This window comes from Lutjanus erythropterus, chromosome 8 (assembly GCF_056507025.1).
Source record: "Lutjanus erythropterus isolate fLutEry1 chromosome 8, fLutEry1.hap2, whole genome shotgun sequence".
NCBI classification, from domain to species: Eukaryota; Metazoa; Chordata; class Actinopteri; order Lutjaniformes; family Lutjanidae; genus Lutjanus; species Lutjanus erythropterus.
In genome coordinates this window covers 33071946-33092346 of record NC_139324.1, presented here as the reverse complement: position 1 = coordinate 33092346, position 20401 = coordinate 33071946, and the positions used below count along the sequence as shown (strand labels likewise).

Below are 20401 nucleotides of genomic sequence, written 5' to 3'. Positions count from 1 at the left end.
TGGTGCAGTAACACTAACTGTAATGTTACCTGTGGAGCTCACCTCACTACCCAGACAACTTTATGGTCTAAACAAGCTAGCTGCTGGATGCTATAGACACAGTTACACAACGTTGCTGCTTCTTTTTCACACATAGCTCTGGACTTACCTTCAGGGCAAGTTAATTTAACACTACATACAGCAGCAACACACTCATAGTGGCGCAGAGCAGAACGGGCTTTTATAGAACACCAACGCTAACTGAGCTAACATTAGCACAACAGTATAAAGTTGCACAAAAAGCAACACGTTTAGCAGCATTAAAGCTACTACTCTTACTAGTATCGATCCATACTTGATCCTGAACCTTTTCTGGTCCTCATATTGCTCGTCAAATTATTTAAAGCATTGATCTGTTCATTTAATACACATTGCAGTGCAAAACAAGAAGGGCCTAGCCTCATGAAAGCAAGACAAGGAATGAACATCGCAATTGTTGCAACAGCTATGCCACACCCTGCAGTTGGCTTGTCAATAGCACAGTATTTCAAAGTTGCAATTTGCAGCCCTACTTAAAAGGCTGTAACTTTGAAGGATAATAAATTGACTTGTCTCATCTGGATTGCTGAAGCCTCATATCACTTTAAAATAAAATGCTGCACAAAATGAGAACTGCAGATTTTGTCCCCCCATGATTTACACATTAGGAAGTTTTCAATGCCCAATATGAGCAGGGAAAATAATTACAAAAGAATTGTGAAGCTATCCTTTAACATGGTATAAACTGTGTTTTTTTTAAAAATGATAGTTACCTTGATATTCACTGTCACATTATGACAGTGCACTTCACCTGTCAGTGATAGAATAATGCCACCATGTTTTCTTTTTATGCTCAATGCCATTTCTCTTTAATGACAAGATAAAAGAAAATATAAACAAACTCCCCAGATGGCAGCCTTCTCCTCTGTCTTTATTAAGACAACGTATATGAGTGAAATGAATGCTTCAGTCTGCCCCACTATTGTTGTCTGGAGGAGCAAGCTTACCGGACCGTGGCAGGTCAAAGAGTCGTCGTCAGCTCGCTCGCACTGGCCATCACACTCCACGCACACTGACCCGTTGGCGTACTCCCGAATATCCCTGAGAGAGAAGGAGGAAAAGGGATGGAGAGGGAGGGGAATACAAAGTGATACAGGGGTAGGGGGGTGAGGGGGGGGGGGGGGGCAAATTTTAATTTGTAGATATGAACAGCGCTAAAAGGCCTCTACATTTTGAACCAATGGTTTCACACATTTATCAGACAGTAAAATAAGTTATGCTTCAGGGTACATTCACAAAAAAGCACATTTTTTGAACCAAAAGGGTGTGACTTGGAAAAACAAAGCTTTTTTTTCATTATTTTGATGTCAGGCGTGGTCAGTGGCTCTGAATATCAGAGCAAAGTTTAAGTTCTGAGGACCCAGAAATGTTAAGAAACACCTCTGTATCATTTCAAACCCAACCAAATACTAAAAGAGTCATTTAGATCATTTATATCTGTAGTGTGTGTCTGCATAGTTTTCATTGTTTCCCCAAAACACAAACTTTCAGATGTCAAACACTTCTTAACATCAATTACTGTTCCTGCTGACAATGCACCCATAAAAATGGCTCTGACAGAGTTTTCTTTGAGGCAAAATGGTTTTGAGAAACTACTTCCTGTTGGACACAGTTCTTTGAATGTGTCATGTGACTGTGAGGAAACTGGATGTGTTTCATTAGCTTATCGCTCGCTCACTTCCCTTTTGCATCATAAGTGTCATTCCATTTGTGAAAAACTGAAGTGAACATGATGAGATTGACCCTCAGAGGTCACAAGGTAAATATTACCCACAATACAGTGCAGTCATACTTTTGGTGCAAAAACATATTTATTGATTTATCCATGATAATGCACGTTAATCAGTGTTTCATGCATGGAAAATCAGAAAATTAGAATCTAAGCTCATTACCAAGTGCAAAAGACACCTTTGCCTCATTGAACCAAGTCTGCAGGTATTTCTAATGATTTGTAAAAGTAAGTTTAGCGCTAAGCTACAACTGGCGGTCAATCCAAGATGGTTTGGGCTCAAAGTGAAAAAGGGCGAGTGTGTTTCATTAAAATCCCCCGCTTCTCCCCCGCCTGCTGCTCCCCAAGTGACCTCCATGCGATGTGTGCTGTTACATCATACCGAGGGCTGAGGGTAAGAGAATGAGGGGTTAGTGAAACTACTAATGAAACACAGCAAGTGTAATGCAGCGCCAACATTAAATACATTTTGACTGAATCACATTATGGCTTCATGTTTTCTATTCTGGATTTCAAAATAAGTGGAAGTGCATTTCCATTGTACATTAAATCTGCAAATTCAGAGGACAAGTTGGGCAAAAGAAAGAAAAAAATTCAAAGGAGATGATCTGATCTCAGTGTCAACATCAGATTTTATTTTCCAGAACGCTCTCTGTAAGAGGCTTTTTATTTCTGAACACAAGTTTATAAAGGTTCCCTTTCAATCAATAATGTCTGAATCGTTCAGAGTTCAGGATGGTATATCCAGAGCAAAGAAGACAGATGGAAGGATGAAGAGATATAGAGGAATTGGGTGGGTAGATTTGTCTGTTTATATCTGCTAGTAGGAGCAGTGTTTCAATGCTGACTACGGAAATAATTGTCAGATGATGTCGTCATAGCATCAATAAGCAGTCTAAAACACACACACACACACACACACACACACACACACACACACACACAAGCACAGTGACACTGATACCATCACGCAGGAGGTCGACTCAGTTGAAAGGTGCAGTACCTGCGAGGGTTGCAGCGTTTTCAAAAATCAATTAAATTAAGTGGCTTGTTATTCAATTTCTGCAATCCCCTTATAATAGTAGAACACCGGAGTGGCCTCGAAAAGTCATTAAATGTGACCACAGTGCAGCTGAGTTGGCACTTTGCCTTTGTCACCACAGGACAAGGAGAATGACTTTTGGGTACTTCTCTTTTGGTCAGTGAGGGAAAACAGAATGTTCAATCTCAGCAACAGGGGAAAAAAAAGAAAAAAAAAGATGTCGTTGGCCCGGTGGGATCTAAATCAAATTAGTATTAATTATGCTTCATCTGGCCTTCATAAAACCTTCCAGCAGGCAGGGGAGGTAAGGCTTTGTCTGGGTGTGTGCTGGTTGAAATAATAAAGGCTGCAGTGTAGCTGGAAGATATCACTGACGCTTCAGACTTATAGCCTATTGCATGATGTTCTGCTGTGTTCGGCTTTTTTTTTTTTTTTTTTTTTTGGGCTATGGGACAAAGATACAGCAACACGTTTGCAGTGAATAATAAACCTTTACACGGATTTGATGCAAAATGAACATTCATTTCAAATGGCTTTCAGACATAATCCGTACTGCCAAACCTGTATGTTCACGCAAACAAATAATACTCCGTGTTGAACAACAAATGGTTTCGACTTTGTATTTTAAACAACCGTTGACAAATCCATCGGGATGTAAAGCGATTCAAGCTCCTCCTCATCGTTTTGCTGCTGTCTGACACATGTTGTGTCAGGCTAAATCCACCCAAACTTAAACTCATCACTTTCTTTCAGCTAAAAATATACTTTTTCTAGAACAACAATGGTAGTGCAAACAGTGCATATAAAAGGCTGTGTTTCCACCCAAAGTACTGAGAACTTATTTCCCCAGGAACTACTTTTGAAGGAACGAAAAAGGTTCCACCGTGGTATAAAGACCCATGAAGATTAGGCACTTAAAAGACACTTAAAGCGGCTGTTTTTATGCATCATTTTTGCGTGAGACTATTAAACAATGACACCATATGAAGTGACTGGATTTCACTTCAGCATAAATGATCAATAGGGCCTGGATTTTGTTGTCAGCCCAGCTTTCATATGCTTTCTCCTGTAAGTCCATGTCAGACTAGATTGGTGATGCAGATTTTTAGAAATTGTAGCTAAAATAAAATTCTGTGAGGACTCGACCAGTCAGAAATGTTCAGTGATGCAAGCCCCAACAAAAAAACTTAATGTATATTTTGAAAATATCACCCCCTGAGCAGGAGGTGGCAAAATAATGTCCCAGGAACTTGGAGTTCCTCCAAAGATTCCTTGTCCCTGCGGAAAGTTCCTGCGGTGGAAATGCAGCTAAAGTCAGTCTAAGAGTACGTTCACACTACCAGCAATAAAAAAAAAAATCTGATACTTTTTGCTGCATGTTGGCCTGAGGCGCTGCAAATCAGAATTGAGTTAGCACTCAAATGACACGTTCAGGCATCAACCAGTAATACGTTTCTGTTTTGCCACTGCCATTTCTAATCTCCCCATGATTCCTGTCCTGTGTAAACAATGAAAGAAAAACTCATTCTTGCTGTTTCCAGTTTTATGTAACCCCTTTTTTCTTACCATGGCATCAATGACAACAACAAAAAGTAAGTTCTGCATACTGTCATGTGATCCTTGTTCGGGTAGATTTGCTGCACTTCTACTGCTTAACCAACCCACATGGAAGGAAAGGTGCCATACAAAAAGTTAAACTGCAGGGCAACTTGAATATGTGATCAAACTGATTTAAAAAATTCAAAATAAAGGCACAAAAATAGTGAAATATTTAAATAGCGACTTGTGAAGACACACAACATGGCAAGGCTCAGAAGGTAGAGGGTTGTGGGTGCGTTGGTGGTAATGCTGACGGTGTGGGCGGTGCTGACGTGCAGGTGGACAGGTAGGCAGGGCGTGGCCCCGTGCGCAAGCAGTGACTGTGACACGCAGTGACACGCCTAGCCCCCCTGCCCTAACAGCACCCTCCGGTCCTCCTCAAATGCGGCCACCAAACATTTTTTTGATCAAGTTGAGACTCTCAACTTAAAAGCATCTTTCCAGCAGTTCTGCAAGGCAAAATAGATAAATAAATAAAAAAATAAAAAATCTAAAATGTTATTAATAAAACTCACCGGGGGAGCGGGTTCTGTCACCTTCCACTGTGAGGTGGATAGCATCAAGCTATATTTCCTTTTTAAAGTCACGGGACCCCTGTTGTTTTGAAACTCTGCAGGGGTTCCTTTTAAAACTCAGAGTTACCACTATGTCTTAAATTGTTCTTTTCAGCCCCAGGCTCTTCAATATTATCCATAGTAAACAGAAAAATTACTGCAGAACTTAAAAGCTGTAACAAAGAGCCTTGGGGTGTTTAAGTTTTGATGAGCAGGTTGTGCAGCAGGTCTTCCAACAACTGAGGATTACTTGAAAATTTAACCACCCCTATTCAGAGCTGTATAGATGAATTAATACATGTTTATGTATTTGTCCTCGATTTGATCACATCATAGTGCTGCTCCACTCTCCCGAGATCTATCGAGAATATTCCTGCAGGGGCTCTGTCAAGTCCTTAATAAAGGAATCAGTTTGATCTTTCATGCACTGGTAACCTTCAAGTTGTATACGTAAGTACGATGGTGATTACTTGAAAAGCAGAGTTACGTCAGTCGATTTACAAACCAAACTCGGCAGACGTTTCCTGCCTGCTTGAGATGAGGTACAATTTGCTCCAACCGCGGCAAACACTTCAAAAGGCACTTGTTGGTTACCATAGAGACCTGACAAACACTTTCTATTGCTACAAAAGTATATCTCCAAGGTGTGTGACTGACCATGCGCTCCCGAGGAGAGCGGTGAACATGATGACTTTTGAAATGACATCTTTTCAAATCAGGTAAAAATAGAACCGTTTGTCGACATATGGGGTAACCTGGACACTAACCTTTTTATTAACCCTTTCCACTCCAGTCCTCCCTACCATACATTTATTTTGTAATTTACAGGGATAGTCTTCAGTGAGAGGAAGCAAATATAATAGTACATGCCACATAGAAGTGGTGTACGTCATCTGAAAGCTGTGAAGCTGAAGATTTGAGATGCAGCTCGGCTTTCTAGCCATAAATCTGTAATAAGGTTTGTGCTTTATTTATTCACATTTTGAAAGTTTAAAGGGCTTAAAGCATCATGATGGAGGTATGTGATGGCTATTCCCATGCTCTATGTTGTCTCATAAGTTGTTGTAGCAGTTTCTGTGTTGATACCATTTCTTATACAGATATGGTGCACAATTTAACCATTGTTAACCGCTCAAGAATTAATAAAAATGGTCAAAAATCCCCCGGAAATAACACATTAGCAAGACCTTGAGGCATGCCGTAGAAAAATTCATGCTGTGATTGTCATCAGACACGTTTGACAATTTGGAGATTTCTGCAAGAATTGCATTTTTCTCCAACTGGATGGTGAGAACTTCTGCTCTGTGGATTGCTCAGACCCCCTTTTTGACAATATACATAGGAAATTCATACGTCCTCTCAAGGCCCCAGAGCTCTAGTTTATGGTTTTTTCATGAGGCTGTGATTATCCTAGAGGTCAAAATAGGTGACTTTATACAGTGAGGTCAAGTTTCCACTTTCCAGTCATAACCATTTATGCAATTTCAATACTGTTTAGGTAATGTTGTGTGCAGAAATAATGAAATAGAATAGGAGAAACCATACATTTGCATGCAAATAGCAGAGTTTGTATTTATAGTTATGGTTTATGGTTGATTTTTTAGCATAAAGTGAGCATGTCTGCAAATGGGAGAGTCTTGGGTAACAATAGAACCCATTTTCATTCGGATATCTTGAAGTGAGATGTCAAGGGATCATTCTTCACCCCCTTCCTAAGCTGGTTGATATCAGGCTTTCTTAACACTTCCTGTTTCATGTGATACTAGTATCTTCACTCTACACTTTAAAAATCAGACCACTACAGCCCCTGAAATAAAGTAACAGTAACATTAAAGTAAATGATTGATGACAGATTAATAAAGCATTTTGTTCTGGGGGCCTATATACACTCAACCTTTTCAAAAGTCAAATCCAAGCACTATTCAAGCATTTCTGAAACAGCAGTTTTTCTAGCGCCTTACAGCTGTGGTAAATTACATTTTTATATCCATATATATGCTCTAAATCTTTATTTCACATCTTCATCACAGTAAGTCAGATGTTATTGTGCTGTAAACAACAAAAACTATGTTTGTGTTAGCATTATACAGAAGGGTAACAAGTTAAAGGAAAACACAACGTTTCATCAAGTGAGCTTGTGTCCTCGTCATTTTCTGCGAAAGGCAAAAGAAATGATCCTCTCTGATTTATCAGATTTCTTTATCAAAAAGTCAGAAAGCAATTTAATAGGAAAGTTATGCAACTCTGAGCACTTTTAAGCGCTTTATTTGAGCACTTTTCAAACCTTGAAAACATTACATGAAAATTCAAGTATTTTCAAGAATTTCCAGCACCTGTACAAACCCTGAATACTGCAACCAGTAGCACGATGGGTTGACATTTGAACAAAATAATGAGTGACAGAGCCTCATTTAAAACAGTCTCATTGTGAAGCGTACTAACCTTTTTTTTCAATTTATGTCACCGAAAATAAAAGGTTATTTGTCATTGACTCAACAGTGTCGTGTTGATGCAGACTGACTTGTGACAATGGAACATGAATGACTTCGGCCTGATTCTGTCCCCTGTGTGAACCTCGCACCACTCGGTTAATAAAAGCAGCACGAGCAGAATGGTAAGTAGGCGAGGATCAGTGGTTTGCTTGATGACGACCTTCTCCAGGCCAAATGAATTAACATTATAATAAAATGCATTACATTTGTGGCCAAAGAACATGGGCTTCTTGGGGTGGCAGGGATCAGGCAGGGACCACATCAGCCCTCGTCATTGTTGTTTGGTACGTCTGTCAGTGCACTGCAGATTTTCTCTTTGGTGATTCACTTGGCCGAGAGAACAAAGCGCTATCTTCACTCACATCTGTGTTTTTCCTGCTTTGTCCACAAAAGATTGTTGGAACTTGACACAGATGTCCCTACTAAGATTGCGAGAATAAACAGGGTCAGACTGCAGTTTAGCCATGAAATCTTGTGCTTTTCACCATATCATCCATTTTGTTCCTCTTGAAAAGAGACATCTCTATTTTGCTTCCTAAATTAGCCACAATTTTGGTCAGCCGGATACACAAAGTGCACTCAGCAGATGGAGAGGTAAAGTGTGGTATCTTGTCAAGTATAGACACTACAATTTATGTAGGAGAAGGCCAGGACATGATAGTTTCCCTGTTTTTTTTTTCTTTTTCTTTTTACTTTATTTTATTTTGAGTCAATACAAGTGTCTACTGCTGGCATCAGTCCAAGGTGAGCCACAGTATTTGAACCGACTGATCTGAAATAAACCAGAAAATGCACCAGAAAAACTGGCCATCACGACCTTCACTTTTTTCGTTTTTTCACAAGATAGTTTCAAAAATTGCAGGTAATCAAATTACTGAGCCAAGGCCAGTGAAAGAGAGCAGGAGCTGTGTGATTCAGCGTCAAGGAGAAAAAAAGAAAAGTTTTTCTTTTGTGATGTAGACATGCGAAGCACATATCGTGTCCATGAGTGTCTTTTTTGACTGCAGTGGTGTGTTAGGGAACACCCGTCAGAATCATATTCATTTATATCATATCATGTTCTATATTTATATTTATTTATTTGTAGAGAATTTCTTATGAAATAGTTTTATTTTTTGGATTTGTAATTGAATCATACATTTGCCTTACATAGTGTTTTGTGTGTGTTTTTTGTTTTTGTGAGCAGCATAAAGGGAACTATAACAAACATCTTGTTATACAATGCTGTGTTCTGAAATGCTCAATAAATAAAATTAACTTTGTTAAAACATTAAAATAATGACAACAATGAACAATAAAATAATGCACATGTTTAAAAATACTCATCAAACAGTTGGTTGAAACTAATGCCCCTCTTCTCACTGGACAAATCATACTTTTGGTTAACTCTGAGGCTTCCTAATGAAACTGATTGGCCAGACTGGTAAGTGCCTCAGATCCAGATGCATCTCATCCTCAAAAGTCAAAACCACTTAACTCCAGATTTGTTGATTTTGAACTGTGTGTGCTCCTTTTTGAGTTGAGACAATTTTCTTACTTCTTAAGACAAACAAACCTTTCATAAAGCCACTGAATCGTCAGTGCCACATGGCTGAAAACATGGTTTTCTTAGCACACGGGGCGTTGCCATTTTGGATTCATGCTGTTTTCACAGGACAGCGACGAGTGGTCTTTGCTGAGTGAAACAGCACCTCTGCTCTTCTGAGTGTTCATTTTTATGCTGGTAGTGGAGGTGTTTTTTGTTTCAGGTGAGGTGGCTCACCTTTGCTATTGAATGCGGCTGAAAACCTTGGATTCTTCACAAAAACTGTATTAGGCAGGACTTTCGTTTACACAACGGAAATCTGTTCTCTCTTTTGTTCATTTATTATTAAATACACATTGCAGAGTGGATACCAATGTGCCACAGATTTATGTTTTCAATCAATGCCCCATCTGCTATCTCCCTCAATCAGCCAAGCAGTAAGAATGCTCTCTAACCTTCAACCGTACATCCATTTATCCAACTAGCATAATGTAATCTAGCAGTCAGGATGACACAGGGTGACAGTGTTGATGTATCTGAGTGTATGTGTGCATGTTCATGCGTAACTCACCCCTCATAGAGATTACAGCTGTCCACACAGGTTCGTCCACGGCTGAAGTATCTGCAGGAGAGGCACTGGTCTGGGCCAGGACCCCAACACCCCGAGTCCGAGCACAGCGGGTCACACACCATGTGATCCTTGGCTGCTCAACGCACACATACACGAGAGGAAAGACAGTAAAAGAACAGTGAATTACATTCACGGAAAATTCAGTTGTGCTCTAATGACTCAGTGCAGATGCAGAGAATAAATTCTAAATTACCCCAAATTAGCTGGATATAAAATTTGCCAAAATAGGCACATTATTTATGAAAAGAAACAGGGCTAGATGTACTAAGGCACATGCAATTTGCGAGGGTTCATTTTTGCATTAAATTTCTCCGCCTCCGCAGAGCGGCTGTTAATTTGCGGCGGTCTATAAAAGGTGTGTTTTTTTTTGTGGGGACGACTTTCCTAAACAATGGTAGGAGTAATTGCAGCAAGACAGAGGAATAGGGCTCAAAGACGTGCTGAAGGATTACACCATTTCCATTCAGTGAGTGAGAAATTCAAACAATATGCATTGAGCAGTCACACAATAATTACTCTCCAGGATGAACTCAAGGACGACCTAGTTCCTCCCACAAAATTCTCCCATTCGATCCCGGCAACGGTCCCACTTTTTAAAACATTACGTTAATTACCTCACTGGGGTGGAGGACTGCGCCCATTGTGCATGTATATACCGTATATTGTGTATTTATATAAACTATGTGGTATGGTTCACTGTGAAGCTCGCATAGGAGGGAGCTGTGCTGCTTCATTATAAAAATGCTGAGCCAACAGTGACGAAGTGCTGGTGGGACTCAGAAAGCACCTGCAGACGCTGTGCAGACTTGTTGATTTAAGCTTGCAGAAGAGACTGAGAAAAACAAGCCCAGGAACTTTATCTGTATGTGCTGAAAGTGTTTAGGCAACATTTTATATTTACCATCATTAATAAATAGGAAACTGACAGTAATTAAACATTAGTTAATAGTTATTTTACTGTTAACAAAGAGTTGAATAATGTTTGTATATGCTGTATAAACCAATTATTAAGCAACTGTAAAGTTTTATAAACATCAGTCGTATCTATGTAATGGCCATCGAACAGTATTAACCATTTATAAAGTAGAATTAACATCAGCTGCAATGTTACAATAATAGATGTTTATAGACAACACGTTTAAGTCAATAAGTCAAAATTAATGTCAAACTAACACAGTGTTACAAATATGTGGTCCACCTCTTAATCATTTGATAATCATTAACGGCTGTGCATGTAGGATGCAAGAGTCTTTCAAACTTCTGTACTTTTCTCCTTTCATGTTATTTTTTGGCTTCATTGCAGAAACACACACCACCCAGACAGACATACACTCTCAGGCTTTGGAAAATGAAGATGTGAGGATTGGATTAAAGAGCAGCGGGCCCTGAGACGATCAACGAATGCAGTCGGCATCTTTTGAACACTGCTGTCAGATCGGCTGGACGCACCTCCGCGGGTAGAGGAGGTGAATGGAGAACAGCCATTCTCCCGGATACTGTCCATTCAAAAAGATGAAACTGAAAAAATGGGACTCAGGCTGGCTAAATGATGGGAGGACGGAGACCGTTGCGCCCACACAGTGAAACCAGCTCCACAGCATCCTGGATTAGGCTGCTTCACCTGAAGGACGGATCACAGTCTGAGCTGACAGGATGCAACATGCAAGACTCCGTTCAGAGGAGGAGATTTTAATGTGAGGCAGTTCAAATGCACTACAGAATTATTTCCTGGGAGTTTTATATTGTCTCCCTATTGCATTCTGAATTTAATGTTGTATTTCATGTATATTATGAAGAAGAACTCTAAATTCCATGTACAGCCCTGTGTTGTATAATGATAATAAATGTCATTGAATCCATAAATTGGCAAACATAATAAATCATTACACTGTTGACAGTGAAACAACTATTAACTAAAGTTTAATTTAATTAGCAGTTTTTATGAACTATCATTTTTCAGTGATGATTATTATTAAGTGTTAAAAGGGTAACTTTGCCCTTTCAGCTTCTCTCATAATTTTTGGTGTCAAAAGGTTCAAATATGTCGATACTGAATAATAAAAGATTTTCTTTTTGCTTCAAGCCAAATATATGTGCATCTGCTTTCAACACACAAATCCATACCTGCACATGAAAAGTACAAACAAGTATTGGCTGTTTGGATTGTCATGTGAAGCCATTATAAAAACCACCTTTATTTCACAAAAGCGTGGGACGTTTAGGTCTGATTTACTTTGGATTGAATTTAGTCGAAGAGAACCGGCCCATTCGCAGCGAACAATCTGTCTGCTGTTCCCTCTGATTCTGACTCGATGTTTCTCATATGGTACCAACAGATTCAGGCCATTACATCTACTCTGTTCCATTCTCTTCTTGTGTCTGCATCTCTTATCTCACTCGCTTTTGTCCCCGTTCAGCGCTCGGTTCTACAAAGGTTGCTACATCTGAGAGCATTACAGTGACAAAATGAGAGTGTTAAAGTAACGTGGTGACGGCACCGCAGATACAGCGGGAACTTTCATCACCCCATCTGCATCCCTGTCTATGGATTGTAAAACTGTCTCTTCTCTTCTCTTCTCTTCTCTTCTCTTCTCTTCTCTTCTCATTTTTTTTCTCCATGACCATGGATATGAAAAGACCCCTGCTGTTTTCGAGGTCCTGGTCACATGTAAGCCAGCGGCTACGCCTCAGTGTCAGCCATAGCCACGCTCGGAATACTTAAAAATTCACACAGAAGGATGCAGATACATGGAGAAAACAGAAATCAAGTGTTTCTTTTGAGGGAAGAGGATGAAAGCACTGCCTTTCACAAGAGACAAAACCACCTCTGTTGGGCTTCCAGCGCCTTAGGTAAACTGACCAGGCAGGCAGAAGGAAAGATGAGGAGAAGGAGGAATGATGGGAGCTGAGAAAGAGGAAATAAGCACGGGAGGAGGAGAGGCTGGATGGCGTTTTAACTATACAGCACTTGCAAGATCAAAAAGATTCCAACTTCAGATGTTACTGACATGGCTGGAAAACAAAAGCCCATGGGGGTTTTGAGCTGACAGGTGCCTATTTGAGTCCCACAGGAGGAGAACAGGCTATGAGGAGGATTATGTTATGGGCTTATGACCAGCAAGGAAGGAAGGAAGGAAGGAAGGAGACAAAAGGGCAAACAGAACACAAAATTAATGAATAAAATAATGAGGGAACAAACAAACGCCTGTTAGAGAACTGTTCTGTGCTGGTAAACATTAATAAGGATGTCAGGAGAGTAGAAAGTGGAACTCAACTGTTGCCTTCAGCAGCTGTTAAAAATGCTTAATGCTTAGAGTCTAAGTGTCTGCAGCAAATGGATTTCTCCCATTTGCTATAATGTTTGGACTTGGTGTAATTTATCCTCCCTAAGTCCCGCCCCTTTTTGCTGTTTTCCAATAACAGTTTAGTACCAGGTGGAACCTCAGTCAGCGTTATCCTTTCCTGTTTCCTGTACTTTGATATGCTATGCTATGCTAGGCACGTCTACATTGAAAAGAAAACCAAATTTTGAAGATGGTTAAAAGATGTTGCCGAGTGACCTGTAAAAGCAAAGCATCTTTTGTTAAGTTAGCTAAATAGTAGTCAGCTAGAGTCTTGCTAAGGTTAGCAAAACATCAGATGTATCTACCTAGCTAATAATAGATACAGATGAGCGAGCTACTTAGCTAGTGTTTTGCTAACACTAGCTATCAGATGTAACTATCTAGCTAACTATTTACTTACACTAGCAAGCTAGTTAGCTAGTGGTTTGCTAAAACTGGCTAGTAAATTTAACTATCCGGCTAACAACTGATATAAATTAGCTAGCTAGTTAGCTAGTACTTTAATTAATTTAACATATAAACTTAGATAAGGCATTACTACTAAACCTTGCTTACTTTTTTTTGCAAACAATGCAAAATAATAATTATGACTCTTTCTATAAGGAATTTTAGATCCAGTTTTTATGTTTGTAAAACTTTCCTGTAGCCCAGAAAAGAGATTTAAAAATCTTTGGGCTGTATGACCCGAGTGGGGACTCGCAGGCAGGGAACAAGAGGGGAAACATTACTGTACATATTCAGTGGGCCGTATAACCAGGAAGTGAACCCAGATGCTAGAAAACTTTATTAATATTCATCATCATCATTGTCTAAGCAGCATTTTGCAGTTGTAGCTTAAGGTGGAGCTAGTTTTAAACTCTTTAATATACAGTTAGTTGTCTCAAGCTCAGGGTTGGGCCCCTTCAAAGGGTCATAAGATAAATCTTAGGGGTTGTGTGATGATTAATGGGGTTTTTCATTGTTATTTCTCTTGTGTCTTTGCTTTTTTTCAGTAAAATATTGGATAATTTGACCCCTTTGGGTCTTGATATCGCTATTTAAATAAAACCATGTGAAAAGTTTGGAGGGGAAAGGTCTCTTAGATGGAACTGATAACAACTCATAGACATCTGAAACATGGCAAGGGGCCCAACGAAACACTGATTTTTAATAAGAGGTCTTAAGCCAAAAATGCTTAATGCATTTTATTAGCTTATCAGATGTTTAAAAGTAATGTAATATAAATGATTTAAAGTAACTGCTGACTGCTCATGCCAAACATATGTAGTGGACTAAAAGGTAAAATATTTTCCAATGAACTATAGTAACTTAAGGACATGTACTTTCCACCACTGTGCAATTGTAATTTTTCTCATTTTATTCATTAGGCATTGCTCAGGATTAAGGTTTGAGACAGCTGCTCCCACACTACTCATCAGAAATTTCACTCCAAGCTGAAGTCAAAAGTGTTTGTTGTTTGTTGTTGTTTGTTAAATGTTTGTAATTTGTTGCTCCCCAAAATATACAGCAAAGTCAGTCCTGAGAAGAGCTCTAACCACCCATACTATTTAAAATCAACTGTGTGGGTTTACCATGGCTGTGCAATGCATGGCCTTTAATACATTATTGAGAAAGTTATAGTTATGAAACAGCCCCTTCTGGAAAGGGTGCACTGATAGGGCTAATAATTGCTCTTGGTATCACCAGATTTGACCTTTTGAAGAAGCACATAGATGAAAACAAAATTCTTTTCTCTCTCGCGTATTACGCCAAAGCCTGCACTCTAAATACTTCATTATAAAACAGTGACATTTTATTGCTAATGAGCCATCACTCAGCAGTAGGTTTAAGGGCCTTATCATAATCTCTGGAATTCCCTTCTGTCAAATATTTGCCATGATAAAGTTCTCCTGGCTGAAAGCTCGTCTTTAGCGTTTAATACTTGCTTTGAACCAAAGTGAGCACATCCTTCTTGAATGGCAACAAAATTTAAACATAATACATATTTTAGGCACCAAAAAAATGCCAACTTAAGAAAATTAGTATTAGTTTAAGTACATACTATATTTAGAGTATTTTCACCGCTTTCTATCACACAGCCTCTTCTGATGGGGAAGTGCCTTTATATGAGCTGAATATCACTCTCTCCACACCGGCCGAAACCTCATTCACTTTACCTCGCAGAACATGGGAGTTAGTAAAGCTCAGTTAAAAGAACTTACACTGAGCATGTTACTGCACAGAGAAGAGAAAAAAAGTAATTTTCATCCAAAACGAGGCAGACTTGAAGAGACCACTCACTGTCAAGCTAAAGACAGAACATCAGTTGCAACCACATCCAAAGCAAATTTGCCAAAAGCAACTCAACTCAGCTCTAGTTTCAAGTAACTTCAATGTAAACTCATCCCAACTTTATAAGACGCCCCAGGCTGTTGACGTGGTATAAAGAGGGAGACGGTCCACACATGGAGGAGGTTGGACACATGGCTCAAACAAGCACAAGACTTTCACTCAGGAGACCGGGGTTCATGTCCCATGTGAAACCAAAGTGTTATTAAAAGTTGTATGGTGAAACTAAAGGCAAATTTCTGCATTGTGGACAAAAAAAAAAAACTGTATTCATATAATATTACAATAGTTATGTAACTTTTGTGTCTTTTGTGTTGTGAGTCACTTCAGTGACATGTGACTTTCATCATGCGACTCTCATAATCATGGTAACCCCAAACACGGTTTAACCTAAACCTAACCAAACAGTTTTAGGGTCTAAACCCAACCAACCTGCGACCCTTTCACAGCATTAATCGGGTGTTAAAAGGCCGTTTCATGTCCTTAAAAGGGTCCCTTCTGCGTCAGTATCAGACGCCAAGGGGCGGCGACATTTTGTCAGTGTGTGATGAATTGGGATGAGATGTGTTGGGTTCGGCTTGGTTAACATCAGTTTCCCGTCAGAAAAGGCTGTCTGATGGCAAAGCGAAGCTGTGAAAATATTCTAAATATAGCGTACACTTAAACTGATAGATATTTTTTAGGTGGGCCTTTTTTGGTGGCTAAAAGATGTTTTTTGTACTGTATTTACCACACCAGTACTCCTGCTGCACATCCAAACTGGGGTTGTGCCAGGTTTTTGACTTGTTTGACAAATTCAACTGCTTCTTGGAAGGGTGTTGAAATGTCTTGGAAACTACAACAACGACGCAGTGGACAATTTAGTTTTGACTTGACTCTGCTTCTTGGATAAATGAGGAAACAAACAGACCTATTGAAAAGCGCTGTAATGATTTGACAAAACCATCAACATCAAAACAAAACATGATTACATTTTCTAGTTGTGGAAACTCTACAGTTTGTACGTCAGCTTATGGAGCGTGCTGTTGTGAAAACTGGTTGCCGTGGTTTCAGGTTTCTCCAATTACCCAATGACGTACATCTATCCACAGCTACACACACACTCAGAAGTGGAACTGGGCACATGCAAAGTCTTTCTCCTCTGTCTTTGCTGTTCTGTAAGGGTGCAGTGCTTGCCCTTTTCGCATCCCTGCTAGGCTCAGTCAAGTGTAGACACAGGCACGCGCGCGCGCACACACACACACACACACACATATACACTCTGATGCACACATGCAGAGCCATGTCAAGGAGAGCGGTGTGTGACTCTTGAGTATCACCCAAAGTCTTCAAAGTCACAGAAAGAGACAGCGAGAGGGACTCTGTGTGTGTGTGTGTGTGTGTGTGTGTGTGTGTGTGTGTGTGTGTGTGTGTGTGTGTCTGTGTGTTTGTGTGTGTGTGTGCGCCCAACACTAAGGAACTGCTCAGGGGAAAGGAGCACATGAACAGTGAAAAGGGGCCAACTCAATAATGCAAATACTGGCTCATTAATGAACATTATACATAAATGAATAATGTCTTAACACTTGTGGCAGTGATATAATAAAAGCTCCTCCATTTTTAGAGACACAATTTATGTCTCATCACTTCAGATATTTGCCTAATTTGGCCAAACCTTGCCTTCTGTGAATGGTTCTGTTGGTTAATTGATCTAATTATGGGATTATTGTTTTTTAGTTGCCTTTAAAATTTAGTGAGGTAATAGTTTCCACTCATATGACAGAAAAGGCATAATAGAAATGATAAGTGTGTTTCTACTATTACGTGTTCAGTGTCAGTGCCGCCGTCTGCAGGATCACAGTGAGGTTATGAAGAAAAGATGATTTATACACACAGAAAAGAGTAAATCAAAGTGCCTCAACAGACACGGCACATATTCCTCAAAATAATCAACTGGGTTCTAAAGCACGAGCATTGATCTAGTCAGAGTTTATGTCTTTCAAACCATTAGTATCTGAGCCGTCTTTTCAAAAGTAAATATCAAACATATTTCTCCATAATCTCCAAGTCTATCAATGTGAGCAAGTTTATCGATGTAAGAAAACAAGACTGAAATTCTCTCGAAGATGTCTGAAGTTGCAGAGCTGATGTTAAAGTACGACCAGACTACAAAAAGATAAGTCACAGTTAATAATAGTGACAACTAAATAACAGTCAATCAGCCAGCTCCAGTATTCAGTTATTCCAAAAAGCTTCTTACCAACTTGTCAGAGGATGTCTCAGATCAGAGTTTTAGAAATTGGTTTCTTGTTAATTGTTTTTTTTTTTTTTTCTAACAGGCCAATATTGCAGGTCAAAAGCTTTTTCTAAATCTCCCCATGGCTTGAACATTTTTTTTTTTAAACTTTTAACCAAAATGTGACAGCTCTTGACAGAAAGAGGCCATTATTTAGTGGGGCTGATGATTATAGTTATGATTTGAGGACCACGACCGATCAGGGCAACATCACATAACACGAGAAATAATAATCAAAGATACAGAAAACTCAATATTGTAAATTTGTGAGAATTAGTGGTAATTTCTCAGTATGTGCTGGCATGGCTGCAGGGTGATTGGCACTTTTATGCATCAGCTGTGGCACTGCCCATAAGTAAAAAGATTTGGTAATTTTTTAATGCAGGATATTCAATTTAAATTTCTGTGATGTTCAACAATGAGTCTGGGTGGAATAACTCAGAAGAAGATTATATATTCATAAGCATGCTCTCATTAGAGTATAATCACCTGAAAATGAAGTCCCTGGTTTTTTTGTTATTTTAAACTGTTTGTATCGATCACGGTTGAGGGTCCTCTTCCATTGAAACCGCCATGATGCACCGCCATGTTTTTACAGTAGCTCAGAAAGGACAAACCAAGTAAACCAAGCAATCATTTTGCAAGAGTCCTGGGTTGTCCAACAGGCTTGGAAGGGGAGGGTGAGATAAGGTGTTTACAATCTGAAAGGACACAGTTAGATGCCACTAAATCTTACACACTGGTCCTTTAATACAGGCAGCTTGCTCTTCAAGATGTGCTCAAGTTCTGAGTCATGATATTTTATCAAGTCAGCTTTGAGCAATAAGCCATGATGGTAATTATATAGGCCTGTGTTGATGTATAGCACTCTGAATAGAATTGTTTGTTTGTACAAAGATTCACTGACAAACCTGTTTTGAATTCAGGCGGTGAGAGGTAATCATGAAAACACAAGGATGGTTTCCTTCCCACCCTCCAAGATATGATAACACATTTTTTTTATTATAAACATCCTTTCAAATTTCAAATTATCCTTTAAGATAAGTATCCTGCGCGTGTTATCATGCCCTGTCGGTGTCAGTGTGAGCGGCACACATTTCAGACAGAACTAGATACAAAACAAACTGGCCTGGTAAACAACAAATCTCAAGAAAACAGGTGTGTTCTTCCACATTTATTGTAACTGGGAATTCTACTGACTTGGTTACCTACATCTATTTTATAGCTTTGGGCAAACATGAAATGATGTATAGCCAGTTTGCATTATTAAATTAATGCTTCACCCTGAGTTTAAATAAACTATGAAAACTGTCATTTGATGTTGTTGGTCAACTCAAGATGCTTTGCACGCAGCATATCAAGGCACTGAGGTTATTTATTTATCATTAGACAACACGGAGTTGCACAATGAAATGAAAGATTGAAAAGGTATTAAAAATATATTAAAATTATACTTTTTTTAAACTTTTATATAGATTTTTTTTTGGGGGGGGGCATTTTACGGTGCTTTTTGCATCCAAAAGTGGCAAGAAAATGGTAAAACAGTGCGGAATCAGACGTTCAAACTAACAGTTGATTCCACCGAGCACAATAAGTCTGCGCCACAGTTCTGATCCATCCTCTGCACGGCTGCAAGCCCCACCAGTAGTTTTTCAGAAGCGTTTGAGCAGCCGAGCATTTTGCACGCCTGATTATGTTTACTTTGTCAGATTTTGTTGATTAGGTCCTTTTTCCCTGCTCTTTGTGCTTCTACCATGGATAAGCAGGGTATGGAGTTAATTTTTTTTCCCTCTGTCTTTGTGATCATGAGTCTGCACAGGGTCTTTTATTCTGAAAATTAACCAGATTCTCCCTGCCTTTTCTGTGTCTGACTTCCTGCCCATTTGATCTGCTCTTCAGTTTTGATATTTGTTGTGATTTTGGGATGAACTTACAACACTGCTGAGGGCTTTGGTTGTTGCGGATCAGAGCCTTCTGGTTTGCAGTGCGAAACAGTCGGGTCCAGTTGACGGTGCTGTAGTAGCAAAGCTGGCTGTTCTCTGCGATGTGGACGTTCCCGGCGCTGATCTCTCTCAGGGACTGGAGCTGCAATGATGAGATGCCTTGTTGCTTCAACACCAGCAGGGAGATCCCACTGAGAGGGACGAATGGGCCGAGGCGAGAGGAAGACAAGGCCAGACAGGAAGAGGAGGAAGATGAGAGGAGTTGGATGAAAAGAAAAGGTGAGGTGTAGCAGGGAGAGAAAAAGGAACAAAGCGGGAAAAGAGAAAGGCAGAGGAGTTTATTTCACAAGTTTTGATGCCTCAGTCTGATTTTCTGTAAAATATCATGTGACCTAAAGACTCCTTTATCTCTTACTCATCACTATATCTCCTACAAATAATGCTTATATGCAAACCACTAATTTAAGGGAAATATAATTCTGCATAAAATATTCTTAAACTTATCTAAAACAAAAGCCAAATTATAAAATGTCAATCCTGACAACTAGTATCAAACAAGCTGTGAAACACCAGTGTCAAAGGGAGACCTTTCTACATGTATGCTACACCCAAACGTGACAGATATAAAAACATAAATAAACCAAATATTGGAAGTCCAAACCAACCAGAATCCAGTGACTAAATCAATAATTTAACCTTGCAGAACATGGGAGTTGCTGGTCTAACGCTGCCTTGATCAGTTAGTTAGTCTGTGTTATTGTGTGACTTTTGTATTTTTAAAAAGTTAGTTCTGACACAGTGCATCATACTACAGTAGAAACTAGCTAATAGGTTGTAACATCTGTAGACCAGCAACTCCCA

The 20401-nt window shown here is 39.5% G+C and overlaps 1 protein-coding gene across 1 annotated transcript in view; it reads right to left on the bottom strand.

The window, feature by feature from the left end:
• erbb4b (erb-b2 receptor tyrosine kinase 4b) overlaps positions 1-20401 on the bottom strand; it is a 459675-nt gene that overhangs the window by 112822 nt on the left and 326452 nt on the right. The window contains exons 12-14 of the mRNA XM_084725337.1: positions 19532-19731; positions 9591-9723; positions 1026-1119 (exon numbers count right to left, since the gene is read on the bottom strand). Of these exons, the coding sequence (XP_084581463.1) occupies positions 1026-1119; positions 9591-9723; positions 19532-19731 (427 nt within the window). The remainder of the gene's footprint in view (positions 1-1025; positions 1120-9590; positions 9724-19531; positions 19732-20401) is intronic.